The sequence below is a fragment of the Oncorhynchus mykiss genome, chromosome 9 (assembly GCF_057628025.1).
Source record: "Oncorhynchus mykiss isolate SJ-2025 chromosome 9, ASM5762802v1, whole genome shotgun sequence".
NCBI lineage: Eukaryota > Metazoa > Chordata > Actinopteri > Salmoniformes > Salmonidae > Oncorhynchus > Oncorhynchus mykiss.
In genome coordinates this window covers 18,090,476-18,108,370 of record NC_143030.1, presented here as the reverse complement: position 1 = coordinate 18,108,370, position 17,895 = coordinate 18,090,476, and the positions used below count along the sequence as shown (strand labels likewise).

The 17,895-nt window shown below is 38.3% G+C and overlaps 2 protein-coding genes across 4 annotated transcripts; one reads left to right on the top strand and one right to left on the bottom strand.

Moving 5' to 3' along the window:
- Positions 1-1,173: 1,173 nt before the first annotated feature.
- LOC110531572 (SLAM family member 8) lies at positions 1,174-7,555 on the top strand. 2 transcript variants are annotated; one of them, XM_021614811.3, is made up of 6 exons: positions 1,174-1,289; positions 3,697-4,005; positions 4,338-4,610; positions 4,766-4,876; positions 5,051-5,084; positions 5,398-7,555. In XM_021614811.3, exons 1-6 carry the CDS (start codon positions 1,241-1,243, stop codon positions 5,474-5,476), a joined length of 855 nt encoding a protein of 284 aa, XP_021470486.3. In that variant the 5' UTR covers positions 1,174-1,240; the 3' UTR covers positions 5,477-7,555. The 2 variants fall into 2 exon arrangements, with proteins under 2 accessions (XP_021470486.3, XP_021470488.3); XM_021614813.3 differs by lacking the exon at positions 5,051-5,084 and having other exon boundaries at positions 1,187-1,289.
- Positions 7,556-8,123: 568 nt separating this feature from the next.
- On the bottom strand, positions 8,124-17,317 carry LOC110531573 (SLAM family member 5). 2 transcript variants are annotated; one of them, XM_021614815.3, is made up of 7 exons: positions 16,865-17,317; positions 12,508-12,804; positions 12,104-12,373; positions 10,919-11,038; positions 10,662-10,693; positions 8,783-8,854; positions 8,124-8,627 (listed from the first exon to the last, which is right to left on the bottom strand). In XM_021614815.3, the coding sequence occupies exons 1-7, from the start codon at positions 16,929-16,931 to the stop codon at positions 8,550-8,552; spliced, it is 936 nt and encodes a 311-aa protein (XP_021470490.3). In that variant the 5' UTR covers positions 16,932-17,317; the 3' UTR covers positions 8,124-8,549. The 2 variants fall into 2 exon arrangements, with proteins under 2 accessions (XP_021470490.3, XP_021470491.3); XM_021614816.3 differs by lacking the exon at positions 10,919-11,038 and having other exon boundaries at positions 16,865-17,313.
- Between the last annotated feature and the right edge of the window lie 578 nt (positions 17,318-17,895).

Below are 17,895 nucleotides of genomic sequence, written 5' to 3'. Positions count from 1 at the left end.
GTGGAAAAAGGGGTGGAAACGAGAAGTGTTACGCCGGTCACGCAGAAGATACTTACTTCCTCTACTCAAACACTTCTCAATTCTGCTAATATTAATACATAAATGGTCTTAAATAGTGTATCAACTGCTCCACTGGGCCGTCATCACCTCTCTGTGAACATTTTCAGTGGTGTAAAGTACTTCAGTAAAAGTATTTTTAAATACCCCTTACAGTAAGTCGTTTTTGGGGGTATCTGTATTTTTTCCTTCCTTGATACTCAACCAAAATACTTTTAGACTTTTATTCAAGTAGTATTTTACTGGGTGACTTTTACTTGAGCCATTTTCAATCAAGGTATCTTTACTGTTACTCAAGTAGGACAATTGTGTACTTTTTCCTCCACTGAACATTTTGCAGGTGCAAGTTTTAACAGAAAATGACTGTGGTTAACTACTGTGAAAGGGGGGGGGGGGGGGTGGGAGAGGGACGTTTCTGGTATACGCCTGATAGGTTTATAACACGTGCCCTAGAATAGTTCTCAAATGAGCCTCTTTTTGTTTCTGCTAGCCTCGTATTGGGATGATATTGATAATTATTTTCATAGTTCGAGTTCATGCTAAGGAATAATTTATTCACAAAGAACTGTGTGCGCTACTTTTTTTGGCTTGCACACAATTCCCCATAATGACAAAGTCATGTTTTTAGATGTTTTGGCAAATATATAAAACATTAAATACATAAGTATCTAATTTACATACCGTAAGTATTCACATCCCTGAGTCAATACTTTGTAGAAGCACCTTTGCCGGCGATTACAGCTGTGAGTGTTTTGGGATTAGTCTCTAAAGCTTTGCACAGTTGAAATGTACAATATTTTCCCATTATTCTTTTTTAAATTCGTCAAGCTATTTCAAGTTGATTTTTTGATTATTGCTAGACATTTTTAAGTCTTGACATAGATTTTCAAAGCCAATTTAGGCAACAACAAGAAATGTACTAGACCATTCAATATCATCTTTTAAAGCAACTCCAAAAAAAAAAGTCACTTTAACATGATGGGCTATTGTGTGTTGATCAGTGACACAAAATGTCAATTGAATCCATTTTAAATTCAGGCTGTAACACAACAAAATGTGGAAAAAGTAAAGAGGTGTGAACACTTTCTGGAGGCACTGTAAATAGCAGAAAGAGGAAGTTGACGCTATAAGTAAGACGCTATGTCAGAGACGAACAGGGTCCATTTTAAAAGTGCTGTTGAAGATGATACGTGTAGAACTTTTAGTTCTCTCTCTCCTAACAGTCTTATCAGGTAGGCTGCTTACTGTACTTTTCCATTTGGCTTGGTAGTGTTGATAAATGTCTGTTGTTGTTGATATTGTCTGTCATCTTTCAGAAATTAGCTACAAGAGGCAGGATTGCGGTGAATTCCATTTCAATCTAGGATGTCAATTGAAATTATATTACTGGAATTTAAAGAAAATCTTTGAATTGGACTTTCAAATGATCTCCTACATTTAAATGGGAATGACCTCAAACCCTGACGAGGGCACTTACCATGATGTCACCTTTTCACCTTAAGAAATCTAATGGTGTGCAGTGGTGTAAAACACTTCATTAAGTACAAATACTTTAAAGTACTACTTAAGTAGTTTTGGGGGGTATCTGTATTGTACTTTACTATTATATTTTTGACAACTTCAACTTTTACTCCACTACATTCCTAATGAAAATGAAATCATTTTTACTCCATACATTTTCCCTGACACCCAAAGGTACTATTACATTTCAAATGCTTAGCAGGACAGAACATTATTCCAATTCACACACTTATTAAGAGAATATTTAAAACCAAATACTTTTAGACTTTTACTCAAGTAGAATTTAACTGGGTGACATTCACTTTTACTTGAGTCATTTTCTATTAAGGTATATTCACTTTTGGTGAAGTGTGACAATTGGGTACTTTTTCCATCACTGATGGTGTGTAGCAAACATCAAGGTATACAGTCAACTTTCCTCTGTCCATATCACATCTAGTATTATAGTTTTTCTCAATCGCGTTTAACGTACTGTATCTATAGCAGAACAGCAATGATCAACTGATCAAATACATGCATAGAACTTCTGATCAGTTTCTTGACTTTGTCCCTGACTTGCATACCACCTTTTCCAAAATATTAAATACGAATGTCTGAATGTCGAATGTCATAACTGAAAACACAATTCACTGCTAAGTGTTTGGATCACAGAACATAAACACATTGTGTTCATCAGAAGAGAAATGTGTGCAATTTTATTCACTGTTCCCGACAATCATTAAATAAATATTACTGCATGGAATTGTAAATCATTCCATCAGTGTCAAACCATGTACAATATATGAAAAGATCTAGACAAGAGATGGGGCAGCAGGGTAGCCTAGTGGTTAGAGCGGTGGACTAGTAACCGAAAGGTTTCAAGTTCAAATCACCGAGGTGACAAGGTACAAAGCTGTCATTCTGCCCCTGAACAGGCAGTTAACCCACTGTCATTGAAAATAAGAATTTGTTCTTAACTGACTTGCCTAGTTAACAAAAGAGGTAACAAACGAGAGTTGGGTTTCCTATATGTAACTGTGGGTTTCACCTAAGTCATCATCGCCAACATTGTGACCTTCTATTATAGAGCTTTGCTTTGGTCTGGATTGAGGCCTAAAGATTCAGTTGTGTTGCTCCATTCTATTCACCTTTCTAATTCTATTTCTATTCTATTTCTATTGTGTTTCCATATGCCAATGGAAAGTCTACAAAACTATGAGAAAACCAGCCTTTGTTTTGAAAACATGGAATTGAATTGTGATGATACCGATGAATGAATCCTGCACACAATGTTCTTATTTTAATACTCAGTAAAAATCAGTAATAACATTTGATTTGATGTGTATGACATTGTTTGGTGATCTATGCATAAAATGGAGAGACATTTCCCATAATGTTGCACCTTTGAATAGTTATACTTCCAATTTTGAACATCATGATTTAGTGACTGCAAAAAAATATATATTGATCTAATGGGATTTTTAAAACCTACTGTTTTGTCTGCTTGGACTCGAGAGATAAGTATGGTTGCGTTCATCCTGTTGCAGGAAGTCGTGTTCTTTTGATAAATGTATTTGCAATTTTGAAGTATAATATAGTGTGGGTGAATGCATTTAGGTTTTGAGAAGGCAAATACATTTGGAAAAATGTGTTTCCTGTTTCTTTCAAAAGGCCACAGAGTTCTGTGTCTTGACAACATTGTTCTAGCTCTGATACAATGTGTTTAAGGTTGAGATGCCAAATCCTCCATTTGATATGTATTGCGAAAGTCTCACCACATGATCGAAACAGAAAAAGGAAACTCAGAGAAAGTTCCAGATTTAAAAAACATGGTCATGTGAATGATGTCCTATGTGTCCTAAATCTATACTATTCCTGTTTCAATTAATTTACAGTTATCATACAACCTGCTTTGCAGTTTTTTCTGCTGAATAATAATTAATTTAGCTAATAATGTATATAGTAATTCATGTTGATACCATCAGAATATTGATGATGATGATTATTTTATATCCAAAGAGAAACATATACTGTTATATTACTATTATATAAATGATGTGTTTCATCTAGTTATTCCTGTAAACATCACCATCAGAACAGACATTTTATTACAGTAACAGATTCATTGTTATGTTTCAGTGGTGATGGGAGATACCATTGGCTACCTGGGAGAGTCTGTCACCTTATCCTCTGGAGCCAATCCATCCTGGCACATCACCAAGATAACGTGGTCCATATACAACAACGACACCTGGATCGCAACATTCAGGAGCAGAAATAGCAACACAGAATGGCTCGGGAAGTTTAAGAGTCGACTGAGTCTCAACACCTCGTCTGGTGACTTGGAGATCAGAGATGTACAGAGAGGGGATGAACTGGTTTACTCTGTTCTCCTCACACACAGTCAGGGGGAGCAGCAGATCAGTAAGGTACCGCTCACTGTGACAGGTAAGAGTCTCAGTCACAACTGTGCCCTGTTTTAAAGGAGCACTCTGTAAGATCTATACAAGATTTGCCTCAAGGGGTGCAAAGTGAGCCAAAAATGTCAAGAGTCCCCAAAAATGTAACTCGTTGGGCATAAATCACCCTCCAGAGTTTGGGAATTTCACGTTTTGTACATTTCACTAGTTTGCTAGCCTATTATAGGCAAAACTATTCTTTAAAATATTTTCAGTGTTCATTTTTATCTCTACTTTATTCAAATTTCATTGCATTTTTTTCTAATGTAAAATGTGTTATCTATTTACAAGACCTTTCTTTGTTTCTCTTCAAATGTCCAGAGCGTCTCGTTGAGCCTAGTGTTCAAAAGGTCTTCAGCGTTCTGAAGGACGGACACTGTGTGATGGCTCTTCAGTGCTCCTCTTCGGTGAAGGACACCAGATTTTCTTGGGAGCCAGAAGCTTCGTTTGACGGCTCCTTCTGGAGGGGGAGTCCCAACGCCAACGTCTCTGTTGTCTGGGCATCTTACAGCCCCAATAGAAATGTCATCTTCATCTGTACTGCCAGCAACGGGCTCACTAACGCCTCTAAGGTTGTGAGGGAGATATGCCAAGGTACAGTCATTTCTAGGGCCAGTATATATTTCAGTAACACATGACCTGACCAGGAAAAACTGGTGTATTCATCAATCTTTGGGCGAGGAATCTGAGTCCTTATTTGTGTTCTTACCTTGCTACCATACTATTTTTTTCTTTCCCTACGTCTTCAGATGAACAGCCAAAGCCTGACGTGGTGGTGGAGGGGGAGAACCGCGTCCCCGGGATCATAAAATTGCTCTTAGGATTTCTGTTCGGATGTCTTTTAACATATATTTTCAGAGGTGAGTGGGAATTGAATGACAACACATTTGAATTTCTATCAAATTTCACAGTGCCTTGTGTATAAATATATGCTCCCTTAATTTAAATTCAAGCTGAAATGCAGACCCAATCTTTTGTGTACTAGGTGCAAAATAGAAGATATCACTGACTGCCTTGTTTTATGTCTATCATAGAGTCCCTCACATGCTTATCAATCAGGTTCAACAAGTAAGTCGCTTTTCTTTAGAATCTACTTCACACTGGGCACAGACATCAATCAGTTGTCAACTATTGTGAATTCAACATGAAATCAACCCCCAAAAATCTGCATGCTGTTGGATTTAGGTGAAAAATTAGGTGAAAAAAAAGATGAAATGCCCTTACATTGATGATTTTTTGCAAATACAATCACTTTTCCACGTTGATTCAATCTCCTCAAACATATTGTTTTGGTTGAATTGACATGGAAACAATGTTGATTCAACCAGTGTTTGACCAGTGGGTATGTACATCACATGTATATTTTTGGGCATTTTTACAGGAGTCGAAGCATCAACAAGTTGTGTCCTACACTTTCGGGAGTTGAAAAAAACTCCAGCCTACCTATAGAGAGGAGTTGAACATCGGAGCTGTCAAACCAAAACTCCAGCCTACCTATAGAGAGGAGTTGAACATCGAAGCCGTCAAACCAAAACTCCAGCCTACCTATAGAGAGGAGTTGAACATCGAAGCCGCCAAACCAAAACTCCAGCCTACCTATAGAGAGGAGTTGAACATCGAAGCCGTCAAACCAAAACTCCAGCCTACCTATAGAGAGGAGTTGAACATCGAAGCCGTCAAACCGAAACTCCAGCCTCTGTCACATGATCTCAGTATATGCAACTTTTCAGGAAAGTTAGGAACCAATATGCACAGGCAGTTAGGAAAGCAAAGGCTAGCTTTTTCAGACTTTTTTTTGCATCCTGTAGCATAAACTCCAAAAAGTTCTGGGACACTGTAAAGTCCATGGAGAAGAAGAGCACCTCCTCCCTGCTGCCCACTGCACTGAGGCTAACAAACACTGTCACCACCGATAAATCTACGATAATCGAGAATTTCAAGAAGCATTTTTCTACGGCTGGCTCCAGTTTATCTATATGTCTTTGCTAGGTAAATCCCCGCCTTATCTCAGCTCACTGGTCACAATAGCAGCACCCACCTGTAGCACACGCTCCAGCAGGTATATTTCACTGGTCACCCTCAAAGCCAACTCCTGCTTTGGCCGCCTTTCCTTCCAGTTCTCTGCTGCCAATGACTGGAACAAATTGCAAAAGTCCCTGAAGTTGGAGACTCATATCTCCCTCACTAACTTTAAGCATCAGCTGTCAGAGCAGCTTACAGATCATTGCACCTGTACATAGCCCATCTGTAAATAGCCCACCCAACTACCTCATCCCCATATTGTTATTTTTTCGTTGTTGCTCCTTTGTACATCAGTATTTCTACTTGCACATTCATCTTCTACTCATCTATCACTCCAGTGTTTAATTGCTAAATTGTAATTATTTTGCCACTGTGGCCTATATATTGTCTCACCTCCCTAATCTTACTTCATTTGCACACTATTGTGTTATTGACTGTACATTTGTTTATTCCATGTGGAATTCTGTGTTGTTTCTGTCACACTGTTTTGCTTTATCATGGCCAGGTCTCAGTTGTAAATGAGAACTTGTTCTCAACTGGCCTACCTGGTTAAATAAAGGTGAAATAAATAAAACATTTATAAAAATAAATATACACCTGTTCTGAAAGGCCCCAGAGTCTGCAACACCACTAAGCAAGGGGCACGACCAAGCAAGCGACACCATGAAGACCAAGGAGCTCTCCAAACAGGTCAGAGACAAGTTGTGGAGAAGTACAGATCAGGGTTGGGTTATAAAAAAATATCAGAAAATTTTAACATCCCGCGGAGCACCATTAAATCCATTATTAAAAAATGGAAAGAATATGCCATCACAATAACCTTGCCAGAGAGTACCACCCACCAAAACCCACAGACCAGGCAAGGATGACATTAATCAGGAAAGCAAAGGCTAGCTTTTTCAAACAGAAATTTGCATCTGGTGCACAAACTCCAAAAAGGGGAGACTCCCCAAACATATGGAAGAAGGTACTCTGGTCAGATGAGACTAAAATTGAGATTTTTGGTGTGTGAAGCATGGTGGTGGCAGCATCATGCTGTGGGGATGTTTTTCATCGGCAGGGACTGGAAACTGTTCAGAATTGAAGGAATGATGGATGGTGCAAAGTACAAGGAAATTCTTGAGGGAAACCTGTTTCAGTGTTCCAGAGATTTGAGACTGGGACGGAGGTTCACCTTCCAGCAGGACAATGACCCTAAGCACACTGCTAAAGCCACACTTGAGTGGTGTAAGGGGAAACATTTTAATGTCTTGGAATGGCCTAGTCAAAGCCCAGACCTCAATCCAATTGAGAATCTGTGGTATGACTTAAAGATTGTTGTACACCAGCGGAACCCATCCAACTTGAAGGAGCTGGTGCAGTTTTTCCTTGAAGAATGGGCAAAAATCCCAGTGGCTAGATGTGCCAAGCTTATAAAGACATACCCCAAGAGACTGGGGGGGGGGGGGTGAATAGTTATGCACGCTCAAGTTTTCTATTTTTTTGTTTCTCAATAAAAAATATTTTGCATATTCAAAGTGGTAGGCATGTTGTGTAAATCAAATGATACAAACCCTCAAAAAATCTATTTTAATTCCAGGTTGTAAGGCAACAAAATAGGAAAAATGCCAAGGGGGTGAATCCTTTCGCAAGCCACTGTATGCTCAAGCTACTGCCTACCCATACTACCTCAATGCCTTATCATCTGAAGCTGTTGAAGCCAATCAGTTTTTTACAGTGACTTTGAGGTTCTTAAATGCAAGTGCTGTATATAATACATATATTATTATTATTATTATTATTCACACACCTGAAAATATATTTTGATTTCTGTTGTAATTAATGTTGTTCTATCACTTGAAGGTAGCCTTTCTCAAATACTGCACTTTTTTCTTTACTGTGAATCAGTATATGATCTATGCGTTATGATTGCTACAAATCGTTGTATTTATTAGGATGTTCTCTCCCTTTTCTCTATGTAAAGACGGTATTATTGTATTATTAAGGTCTATTCATTGTCTGATTTCACACCACAACAAAAGATAGTTAGTGAGTATATGATGAATTGATGTGAATGTGGCCTATGTGATTTCTACAAAGCATGTCTGTGGAATGTAAAACCTTTTACTGTACAATAGACACATCTAAACTACAATACATACAAACATAAATAACTTGTTTCCAAACAGAAACACAAGTAATCTTTAAGAATATAGTTTTGAATTGCCATTAGTCGTTAATACACAAATATAAACAGTTCATGCAACAATAGAATGCAATAGAACCTAACAAAAAGTTATGTAACACTGACTATCTTGAAAATAATATAAAAATAATAAGTTGTACCACACAATGACCATGAACAGACGAAGGTTGCAGTTCTGAACAAGTAAGAAAATAAAAACAGAAATGTGCAGGTTGTGATGAAATGAAACTGTAACATCTATTACAGAAGGTACACGTGTAGGATGCAGAAGATGCAGAGGGTTCTATATCTATAGAAGCCCAGCTTATGACCACATCCTGTTCAGCTCACAGTACTTCCTGGTAGGAAGAAGAGGGGTCTTCTGGCTGGCGTCCAAATGTGATCTTGTCATATAGAGTCTGCGGCTAAATGTTAAAAGCGACCAAGAACAAACTGTTTCAGCATTATGAAATGTAGGCACTTTCCAAGTAGACTACATAGTCTCCCTTTCACACAGAGACTGTTTTATTTGATTTATGTTCAAAGATATCAGGTATGACCATTCATGTCTCGCTCTCACCATGTTCAGAATTGGGACAGCCAGATCTTCTACGGTCTCATAGATGGACATTACCTGACTGTTTGTTCTTGTCTGGGATAAAAACAGAAAAAGGTACTTAAACCAATAAACTAAATGGATGAACATTGCACAAAAACACAAAAACACAAAAATACTGCTAAAAAGCAATCAGCAATTACAGTACACAGTATAGTGTAATACAGTACACAAACATGGGTCGTTCCACGAAAGAGTGCCTGCACATCAGAGACAGTCTCCAGAGTTACCAGTTGATACATACAGTTGAAGTCGGAAGTTTGCATACACCTTAGTCAACTTAGTGTATGTAAACTTCTGACCCACTGGAATTGTGATACAGTGAATTATAAGTGAAATAATCTGTCTGTAAACAATTGTTGGAAGAATTACTTGTGTCATGTACAAAGTAGATGTCCTAACCGTCTTGCCAAAACTATAATTTGTTAACAAGAAATTTGTGGAGTGGTTGAAAAACCAGTTTTAATGACTCCGACTTCCGACTTCAACTGTATAATCCAGAGGAACATCCCAATAATATTTTATGTAGAAATTGTAAATTGTAATTTTAAAAGGCTGTGATATTACATGAAGTACCCTTTAGACTACGTGGAGAATTCCATAAATCTGCATTTTTATATGAATACAAATTTGCTAAAGTGGCAAAATGCAACATTTTGTCATGTCCCTTCGTGCACCTGTGCCTTCTAGGAAGATGTTTTATTTTTTTAAACTTTTACCCCCTTTTTCGTGATATCCAATTGTTAGCTACCGTCTTGTTTCATTGCTGCAACCCCCATACGGACTCTAGAGAAACGAAGGTCGAGAGCCATGCGTCCTCCAAACACGACCCTGCCAAGCTTCACTGCTTCTTGACACACTGCTCGCTTAACCCGGAAGCCAGCCGCAACAATGTGTTGGAGGAAACACACTTAATATGCACTTACTATGGTATTTATTTAAAAAAATATCTCTTGAGATTGGAAAACGTGTTTTCAGGGAGTTGAACCTGCTTTTTATGACAGAATGTAAAAATTTTGTGAAATCTACAACTTTCTTTTGACCAAGATACACTTTCTCAAAAGGCACTGAATTGGTAGAACTAGGGTTACAAAACTACCGGTAATTTACCAAAGTTTTCTGAATCTTCAGTAATTTTGGTAGTCAACAGAAAATATATGGCAATCTATGGTACATTTGGTAATTTATATTTGAATAACTTTAAAAAATATATATTACATATAGTATTCTTTTTTTATATATACTGTATAATGTCACGCCTGCTTCAGCTCCCCCTCTCTGGTGCTCGAGGGTGCCAGGCGGCCCATCATTACGCACACCTGTCACCATCGTTACTCGCGTCAGTGTTTCATGGGACTCCACTGGACTTGATTACTTATTGATTGCCTCCCCTATGTCTGTCACTTCCTCAGTTTCTTCCTGTGTCTGCATTTACGTCGTTCTGTTATTAATTAAATATTCACTCCTCACTTATAAAGGATATTTTATGCTGAAACCCTCATATTTAACATCAATGTTATATTTCAGATACATTTTTACAGCATTGTGATTCGATTTTTGTATTTTAAAATCATCTTATTTAATCATTTAATATATTTTACATGTAATAAGGCCACACAGGAGGCCAGAGATAATTGTAGACACCTGTGAAAATCTAAAATACCCAAAAGGGGCACTAGTTACATCAATTACATAAAAACCTTGAAAGTTACCAAAATTCTGGTAGTTTACTGGTAAACTTCGAAAGTTTCCAGCAATATTCCCTCCCTTTGCAACCGTGGGTGGAACGACCCACATGGGCTTAGACACATTCAGATACATAATAATGGCAATGCATACTCACATCTTTCATTCTTGTGTCGTCAGTTAGATCAGCTGTGTATGACAAGAACAATATATCAAACAATCAGATAGATACCAAACCGGATATCTACAAACATACCCAAGAATGAATAAATTACACACTTATGAGTTCCACACTCTTTTTCTGATATCCATAATATTCCTAAGGCCAACATTTTGGGTTAAGGGATACTAAGAATAATTATAGAGCCTTAAATGTCACTTTAAGTAAGGATGAGACCCCTATGCTGTACATACCCGTGTTACAGCGCCCCCTGCAGTAATACATTGCCACAGCTACAGTGAGGATCAGCAATACAGTGACGCCTACTGGTACCACGATGTAGATCCTATACCACTCCATCCATGTATCATACTCTATAACACAGATGTGATTAGACTGGTGTTTCTGAAACCTGCTCATGGAGACCCAAAGGGGTCCACGTTTCATTTCTTGCCCTAGACATGATTCCACTAATCAACTCATCATCATACCTTAGTGGAATCACTCCTGTAGTGTTATGGCATTAACCTAAATGTGCACCAATTTGGGTCCCCAGGACCAGGATTAACACTGAACCTGTGATTCCTAACTCCAGTCCTCTAGTACACCCAACAGCACACATTTTATGTTGTAGCACCAGACAAATGATTCCTTAATTAACTAATTGAGGGCCTGATGATTAATGACAAGTAGAATCATGTGAGCTTGTCACCGGAGCTTCAATAAAAATGTGTACTGTTGGGGGTACTGGAGGACTGGAGCTGGGAACTACTGGATTAGACTATGCAATATGCTAAAGCCTACAGAGTTCCAAATTACATCTACCCAATGTCCTCACATGTATTACATAATACTGTATATTATATCTACCCAATGTCATCACATGTATTACATAATACTGTATATATTATCTATCCAATGTCATCACATGTATTACATAATACTGTATATTACATCTACCCAATGTCATCACATGTATTACATAATACTGTATATATTATCTATCCAATGTCCTCACATGTATTACATAATACTGTATATTACATCTACCCAATGTCATCACATGTATTACATAATACTGTATATATTATCTACCCAATGTCATCACATGTATTACATAATACTGTATATTACATCTACCCAATGTCATCACATGTATTACATAATACTGTATATATTATCTATCCAATGTCATCACATGTATTACATAATACTGTATATTATGTCTATCCAATGTTATCACATGTATTACATAATACTGTATATTATATCTACCCAATGTCCTCACATGTATTACATAATACTGTATAGTATGTCTATCCAATGTTATCACATGTATTACACAATACTGAATATTATATCTACTCAATGTCATCACATGTTCTACATAATACTATATATTACATCTACCCAATGTCATTATTATGATATTTAGTTACCTGGGGTGGTTGTGTCATTACTACACTTTACTGTTGCCGAGGCAGATTTCTCACTGACTGAGTTGGAGGCAGTGCAGGTTACACTGATGTCTCCGTCTGCTGGTGACAGAGAGAAGTGTATCTGCTGGTCGTCCCTGTACGTCTCATTCCCTCTCTCCCAGGTGTAGGAGAGGTTGGAGCCGACTGACACGTTGCACAGCAGCCACACTGAACAGGACTGGTTGGCCAATAGCTTGATCTCCTTCTGGATCTCCACCTTGGATATAGGCTCTGAGAGAGAGATAGAAACAGAGAAACAGAGAGAGAAACAAAGAGAGAGAGAGAGATAATCATTCTAAATGGACCATACCTTCAGGAGAAAGACTATACAAGATAAAACCTTGAAAAAGCACAAAGCATTCTACCATGGACTTGAAGATGGATGGTCTTGGTTGGAATCTGTCCTTTGTTTGATGCGGCAGAAACTAGAAATTCCCCTGAGTCTTGCAGTGTCAGTTCTCTTATTATTAAACTGAAGTTACTGTCGTTCATCTCTAGTCTCCCCTTAAACTGTGATTTTGGTAAGGAAATGTTCCCATCAAATTCTACAATGACCATTTTTTTATACTTCCACTCCATTGACTTGATGCCTTCCCTTTCTAAGCCTGAGGGCAGCTCCACTGAGTCCCCCACTGCTTTGTTGAACAGAGAAATACCCACACCTGAAACACACAAATACACATCATGACATTCTGACATTGATCAATGGTTACACACTTTACACTACAGGGCTCTTATTACTGTGTAATTATTGTTAATGAAAGTAGAGTGCAGAAAGTATTGTAATTACTCATGTTACACTGTACACAGTGTACCTACAGTGTGCCTACACAAATAATAACACAATAATAGACTGCAATGTAAAGTCTTACCCCATCCCCAAATAGATAATAATGGATTTCATTATTTAATGGGTTTCATACTTTACTTTATTCAAGTCCACTCCTCCCCCACATTCAGCAGAACACGATGAGATTACAGGAAAAGAGAAGTGGGGGATGGATCTTTATCAATATATGCTCCTTTGCTCACGTACAAACTGAACTCAGCATAAAAATAAACTTCCCTTTTTCAGGACCCTGTCTTTCAAAGATAATTAGTAAAAATCCAAATAACTTTACAGATCTTTAAACACTGTGTCCCATGCTTGTTCAATGAACCATAAACAATTAATGAACATGCACCTGTGGAACGGTTGTTAAGACACTTACAGACGGTAGGCAATTAAGGTCACAGTTATGAAAACATAGGGCACTAAAGAGGCCTTTCAATTCACTCTGAAAAACACCAAAAGAAAGATGCCCAGGGTCCCTGCTCATCTGCGTGAATGTGCGGATTTGCTTATATCGTTGAAGGAATGAGCGCTACACCGAGGCCTGTACTCTGGAGCGGGATCGATTTGGAGGTGGAGGGTCCGTCATGGTCTGGGGCAGTGTGACACAGCATCATCAGACTGAGCTTGTTGTCATTGCAGGCATTCTCAACACTCTGCATTACAAGGAAGACATCCTCCTCCCTCATGTGGTACCCTTCCTGCAGGCTCATCCTGACATGACCCTCCAGCATGACAATGCCACCAGCCATACTGCTCGTTCTGTGCGTGATTTCCTGCAAGACAGGAATTTCAGTGTTCTGCCATGGCCAGCGAAGAGCCAATCCCATTGAGCACGTCTGGGAACTTGCAGGTGCCATTGTGGAAGAGTGGGGTAACATCTCACAGCAAGAACGGGCAAATCGGATGCACAATCTCCATGAGAAGGAGATGCATTGCAGTATTTAATGCAGCTATTGGCCACACCAGATACTGACTGTTACTATTGATTTTGACCCCCCCCCCACCCCCTTTGTTCAGGGACACATTATTCCATTTCTGTTAGTCACATGTCTGTGGAACTTGTTCAGTTTATGTCTCAGTTGTTGAATCTTGTTATGTTCATACAAATATTTACACGTTAAGTTTGCTGAAAATCAACACAGTTGACAGTGAGAGGACGTTTCATTTTTTCTGAGTTTATGTGGATATGCAACCATCACATGTAAGAGACTTTGGATCCTTGAAAAGCGCTATATAAATACCATGTATTATTATTATTACTATTATTATAATTGTTATTATTATTTGAACTATTAATATTATTACATCATGTGTTTACAGTGTAATTATGCACCAGAAATGCATCATACACTGCATGGGCAACATATACATACATATAAACAACATGTAACAACATATACATACATATAAACAACATGTAACAACATATAAACAACATATACATACATATAAACAACATGTAACAACATATAAACAACATGTAACAACATATACACAACATATACATACGTATAAACAACATGTAACAACATATAAACAACATGTAACAACATATAAACAACATATACATACATATAAACAACATGTAACAACATATACATACATATAAACAACATGTAACAACATATAAACAACATATACATACGTATAAACAACATGTAACAACATATAAACAACATGTAACAACATATAAACAACATATACATATGTATAAACAACATGTAACAACATATAAACAACATATACATACGTATAAACAACATGTAACAACATATAAACAACATATAAACAACATATACATACGTATAAACAACATGTAACAACATATAAACAACATATACATACGTATAAACAACATGTAACAACATATAAACAACATATAAATACATGGCTGTCTACAATCAATCATATATTATTAACCTTTAAACAACGTTTTCTTTCATTAAGAAAGAATTAAAGAAAACAGTTACAAGGAAGCAAACTTTAGTATGTAGGACATAACAGCAGTTGTTCTGGTCCTGCAGTGTAATTTAAGAGTCATTTGGACACACTTTATTTGGATAGTCCCATATGCAGAGCATTCAGAAAAGTATTCAGACCACTTTACTTTTTCCACACTTGTTACGTTACAGCGTTATTCTAAAATGGATAAAAACATGTTTTCCCCCTCATCAAATCTACACAATACCCCATAATGACAAAACATAAACAGGTTTTAATAAATGTGTGCAAATTTATATATAAAACCACCCCTGAAATATCACATTTACAGAAGTATTCAGATCCTTTACTCAGTACTTTGTTGAAGGACCGTTGGCAGCGATTACAGCCTTGATTCTTCTTGGTTTTGACTCTACAATCTTGGCACACCTGTACTTGTGCTTTCCTCCCAGTCTTCTCTGCAGATCCTCTTAAGTTCTGTCCAGTTGGATGGGGAGCGTCACTGCACAGCTATTTCCAGTTCTCTCCAGAGATGTTCGATCAGGTTGAAGTCCGGGCTCTGGCTGGGCTACTCAAGGACATTCAGAGACTTGTCCCAAAGCCACTCCTGCATTGTCTTGGCTGTGTGCTTAGGGTCATTGTCCTATTAGAAGGCGAACCTTCGCCCCAGTCTGAGGTCCCGAGTACTCTGGAGCAGGTATTCATGAAGGATCTCTTTATACTTTGCTCTGTTCGTCTTTCCCTCGATCTTGACTAGCGTCCCAGTATTTGCCGCTGAAAAACATTCCCACAGCATGATGCTGCCACCACCATGCCTCACCATAGGGATGGCGCCACGTTTCTTCCAGATGTGATGGTTGGCATTCAGGCCAAAAATGTCAATCTTGATTTCATCAGAACAGAGAATATTGTTTCTCATGCTCTGAGAGTCCTTTAGGTGTTTTTTTGGCAAACTCCAAGAGGGCTGTCATGTGCCTTTTACTGGGGAGTGGCTTCTGTCTGGCCACTCTACCATAAAGGCCTAATTGGTGAGATGCTGCAAAGATGGGAGTAACTTCCAGAAGGACAACCATCTCCACAGAGGAACTCTGGAGCTCTGTCAGAATGACCATGTGGTTCTTTGTCACCTCCATGACCAAGGCCAGCTCTAGGAAGAGTTTTGGTGGTTCCAATTTCCTCCATTTAAGAATGATCGAGGCCACTGTGTTCTTGGCGACCTTCAATGCTGCAGACTTTTGGTACCCTTCCCCAGATCTGTGCCTCGACACAATCCTGTCTCGGAGCTCTACGGACAATTCCTTCGACCTCATGGTTTGGTTTTTGCTCTAACAACTGTGGGACCTTATGTAGACAGGTGTGTGCCTTTCCAAATGATGTCCAATCAATTTAATTTACCACAGGTGGACTCCAATCAAGTTGTAAAAACATCTCAAGGATGATCAATGGAAACAGGATGCACCCGAGCTCAATTTCGAATCTGATGGTAAATGGTCTGAATACTTATGTAAATAAGGAATCCGTTTCTTCACTATTTAATATAATTTTTTACAATTCTAAAACCCTGTTGTTTTCGCATTGTCATTATGAAGTATTGTGTGTAGATTGATGAGCATTTGTATTTATTTATTCCATTATAGAACAAGGCTGTAACTTAAGAAAATGTGGAAAAGGAGAAGGAGTCTGAATACATTCTGAATGCACTGTAGAAGATCTACAGATGGTCAAACTATCAACAAACTATCATTTGATAAGCATATGCTTGCTAAGGTTAGGTTAAGGTTAGGTTTAAAATAATGTTTAGCGTAAAGGTTAAGGTTAGGATAAGGGTTAAAGTTAGTTAAAAGCAACAAGGAAGTTAACCGTTTAATCCTAACTTTATCATGCAAGCAAATGTAATTGATACAAAACATGAGAAACAGAAAGTAAAGATTCCATACAATACTAACCATAGTGGAGGATAGAGAGTAGGAGTATTCCCTGTTTGGAGAATGAGGAGAGGGGACCACCAGACATCTCTGTTAGGAGTTGTATGTCTGTTTCCTCTGGCTGTACGTCCTACCTATCTCTAAGGGATTGACTGGTAGCTAGCTAGACCCACAAACACACACTGAGAAGAGTAGAGAAGAGAAAGAAGAGATTTCCTTTGATGAGCGCTGCTGTTCTAGAATACTCCCGGTATGTTAGTTAAAAAGGAAGTCACACTCTACAGTCGTTCTCTGAAAATACCCCTTTACTCAGCTTGAGAGTTAGACCATGAGGAGTGGGTGTGTTTGGGGTCTTTTACTGTACGGATCAGGCTGATGGTATCAGAACAGTGTCTGTGTGATTTTCATGTAGGTGTCGTATGCCTGCAGAAGGTTTGCATGAGTTCTCCTGCATGCTCATTGTTCAGTGTGGCTGAGGTACATGAAAAACACGGCAACTTGTGTGTTTTTGGGAGGAAGTGGGTCCTAGCTTACCGACAAAGGTCCCCTTCTACGTTTCAGGTAACATCTTGTGTCACTTCCTGTCTGGTGGTCTCCGTGACACACACACACACAGACACACTGTAGAAAGTATTCAGACCCCTTGACCTTTTCCACATTTAGTTACATTACAGCCTTATTCTAAAATGAATTAAATACATTTTTGACATTTCTCTTCTAGTCCATCTATAATAGTATATAATATTATATTATGTTTTGTTACCAGGGGTATTCCAATGTAATGCCAGACATTCAATTATAGAGTTTTGCTGTCAGCAATGTGGTTGAAACTGAAATGTTGCCACCCCAGCACTTTTCCTGGTTTGGTAAAGAGGAAGTGATACACAGTACCAGTACTGACCAGCTCATCAGAACTGCTGCAGAGAGGATATGACATTAGAAAACTGTCCTTTTCAGGCACACCCTTCCCTAAAAAGTCATTATGAAAATCTCAATGGGTCTTTAGCTGATGGGGTACAGCAGTTGAACTAAGCTCATGAGGTTAAAGTTAA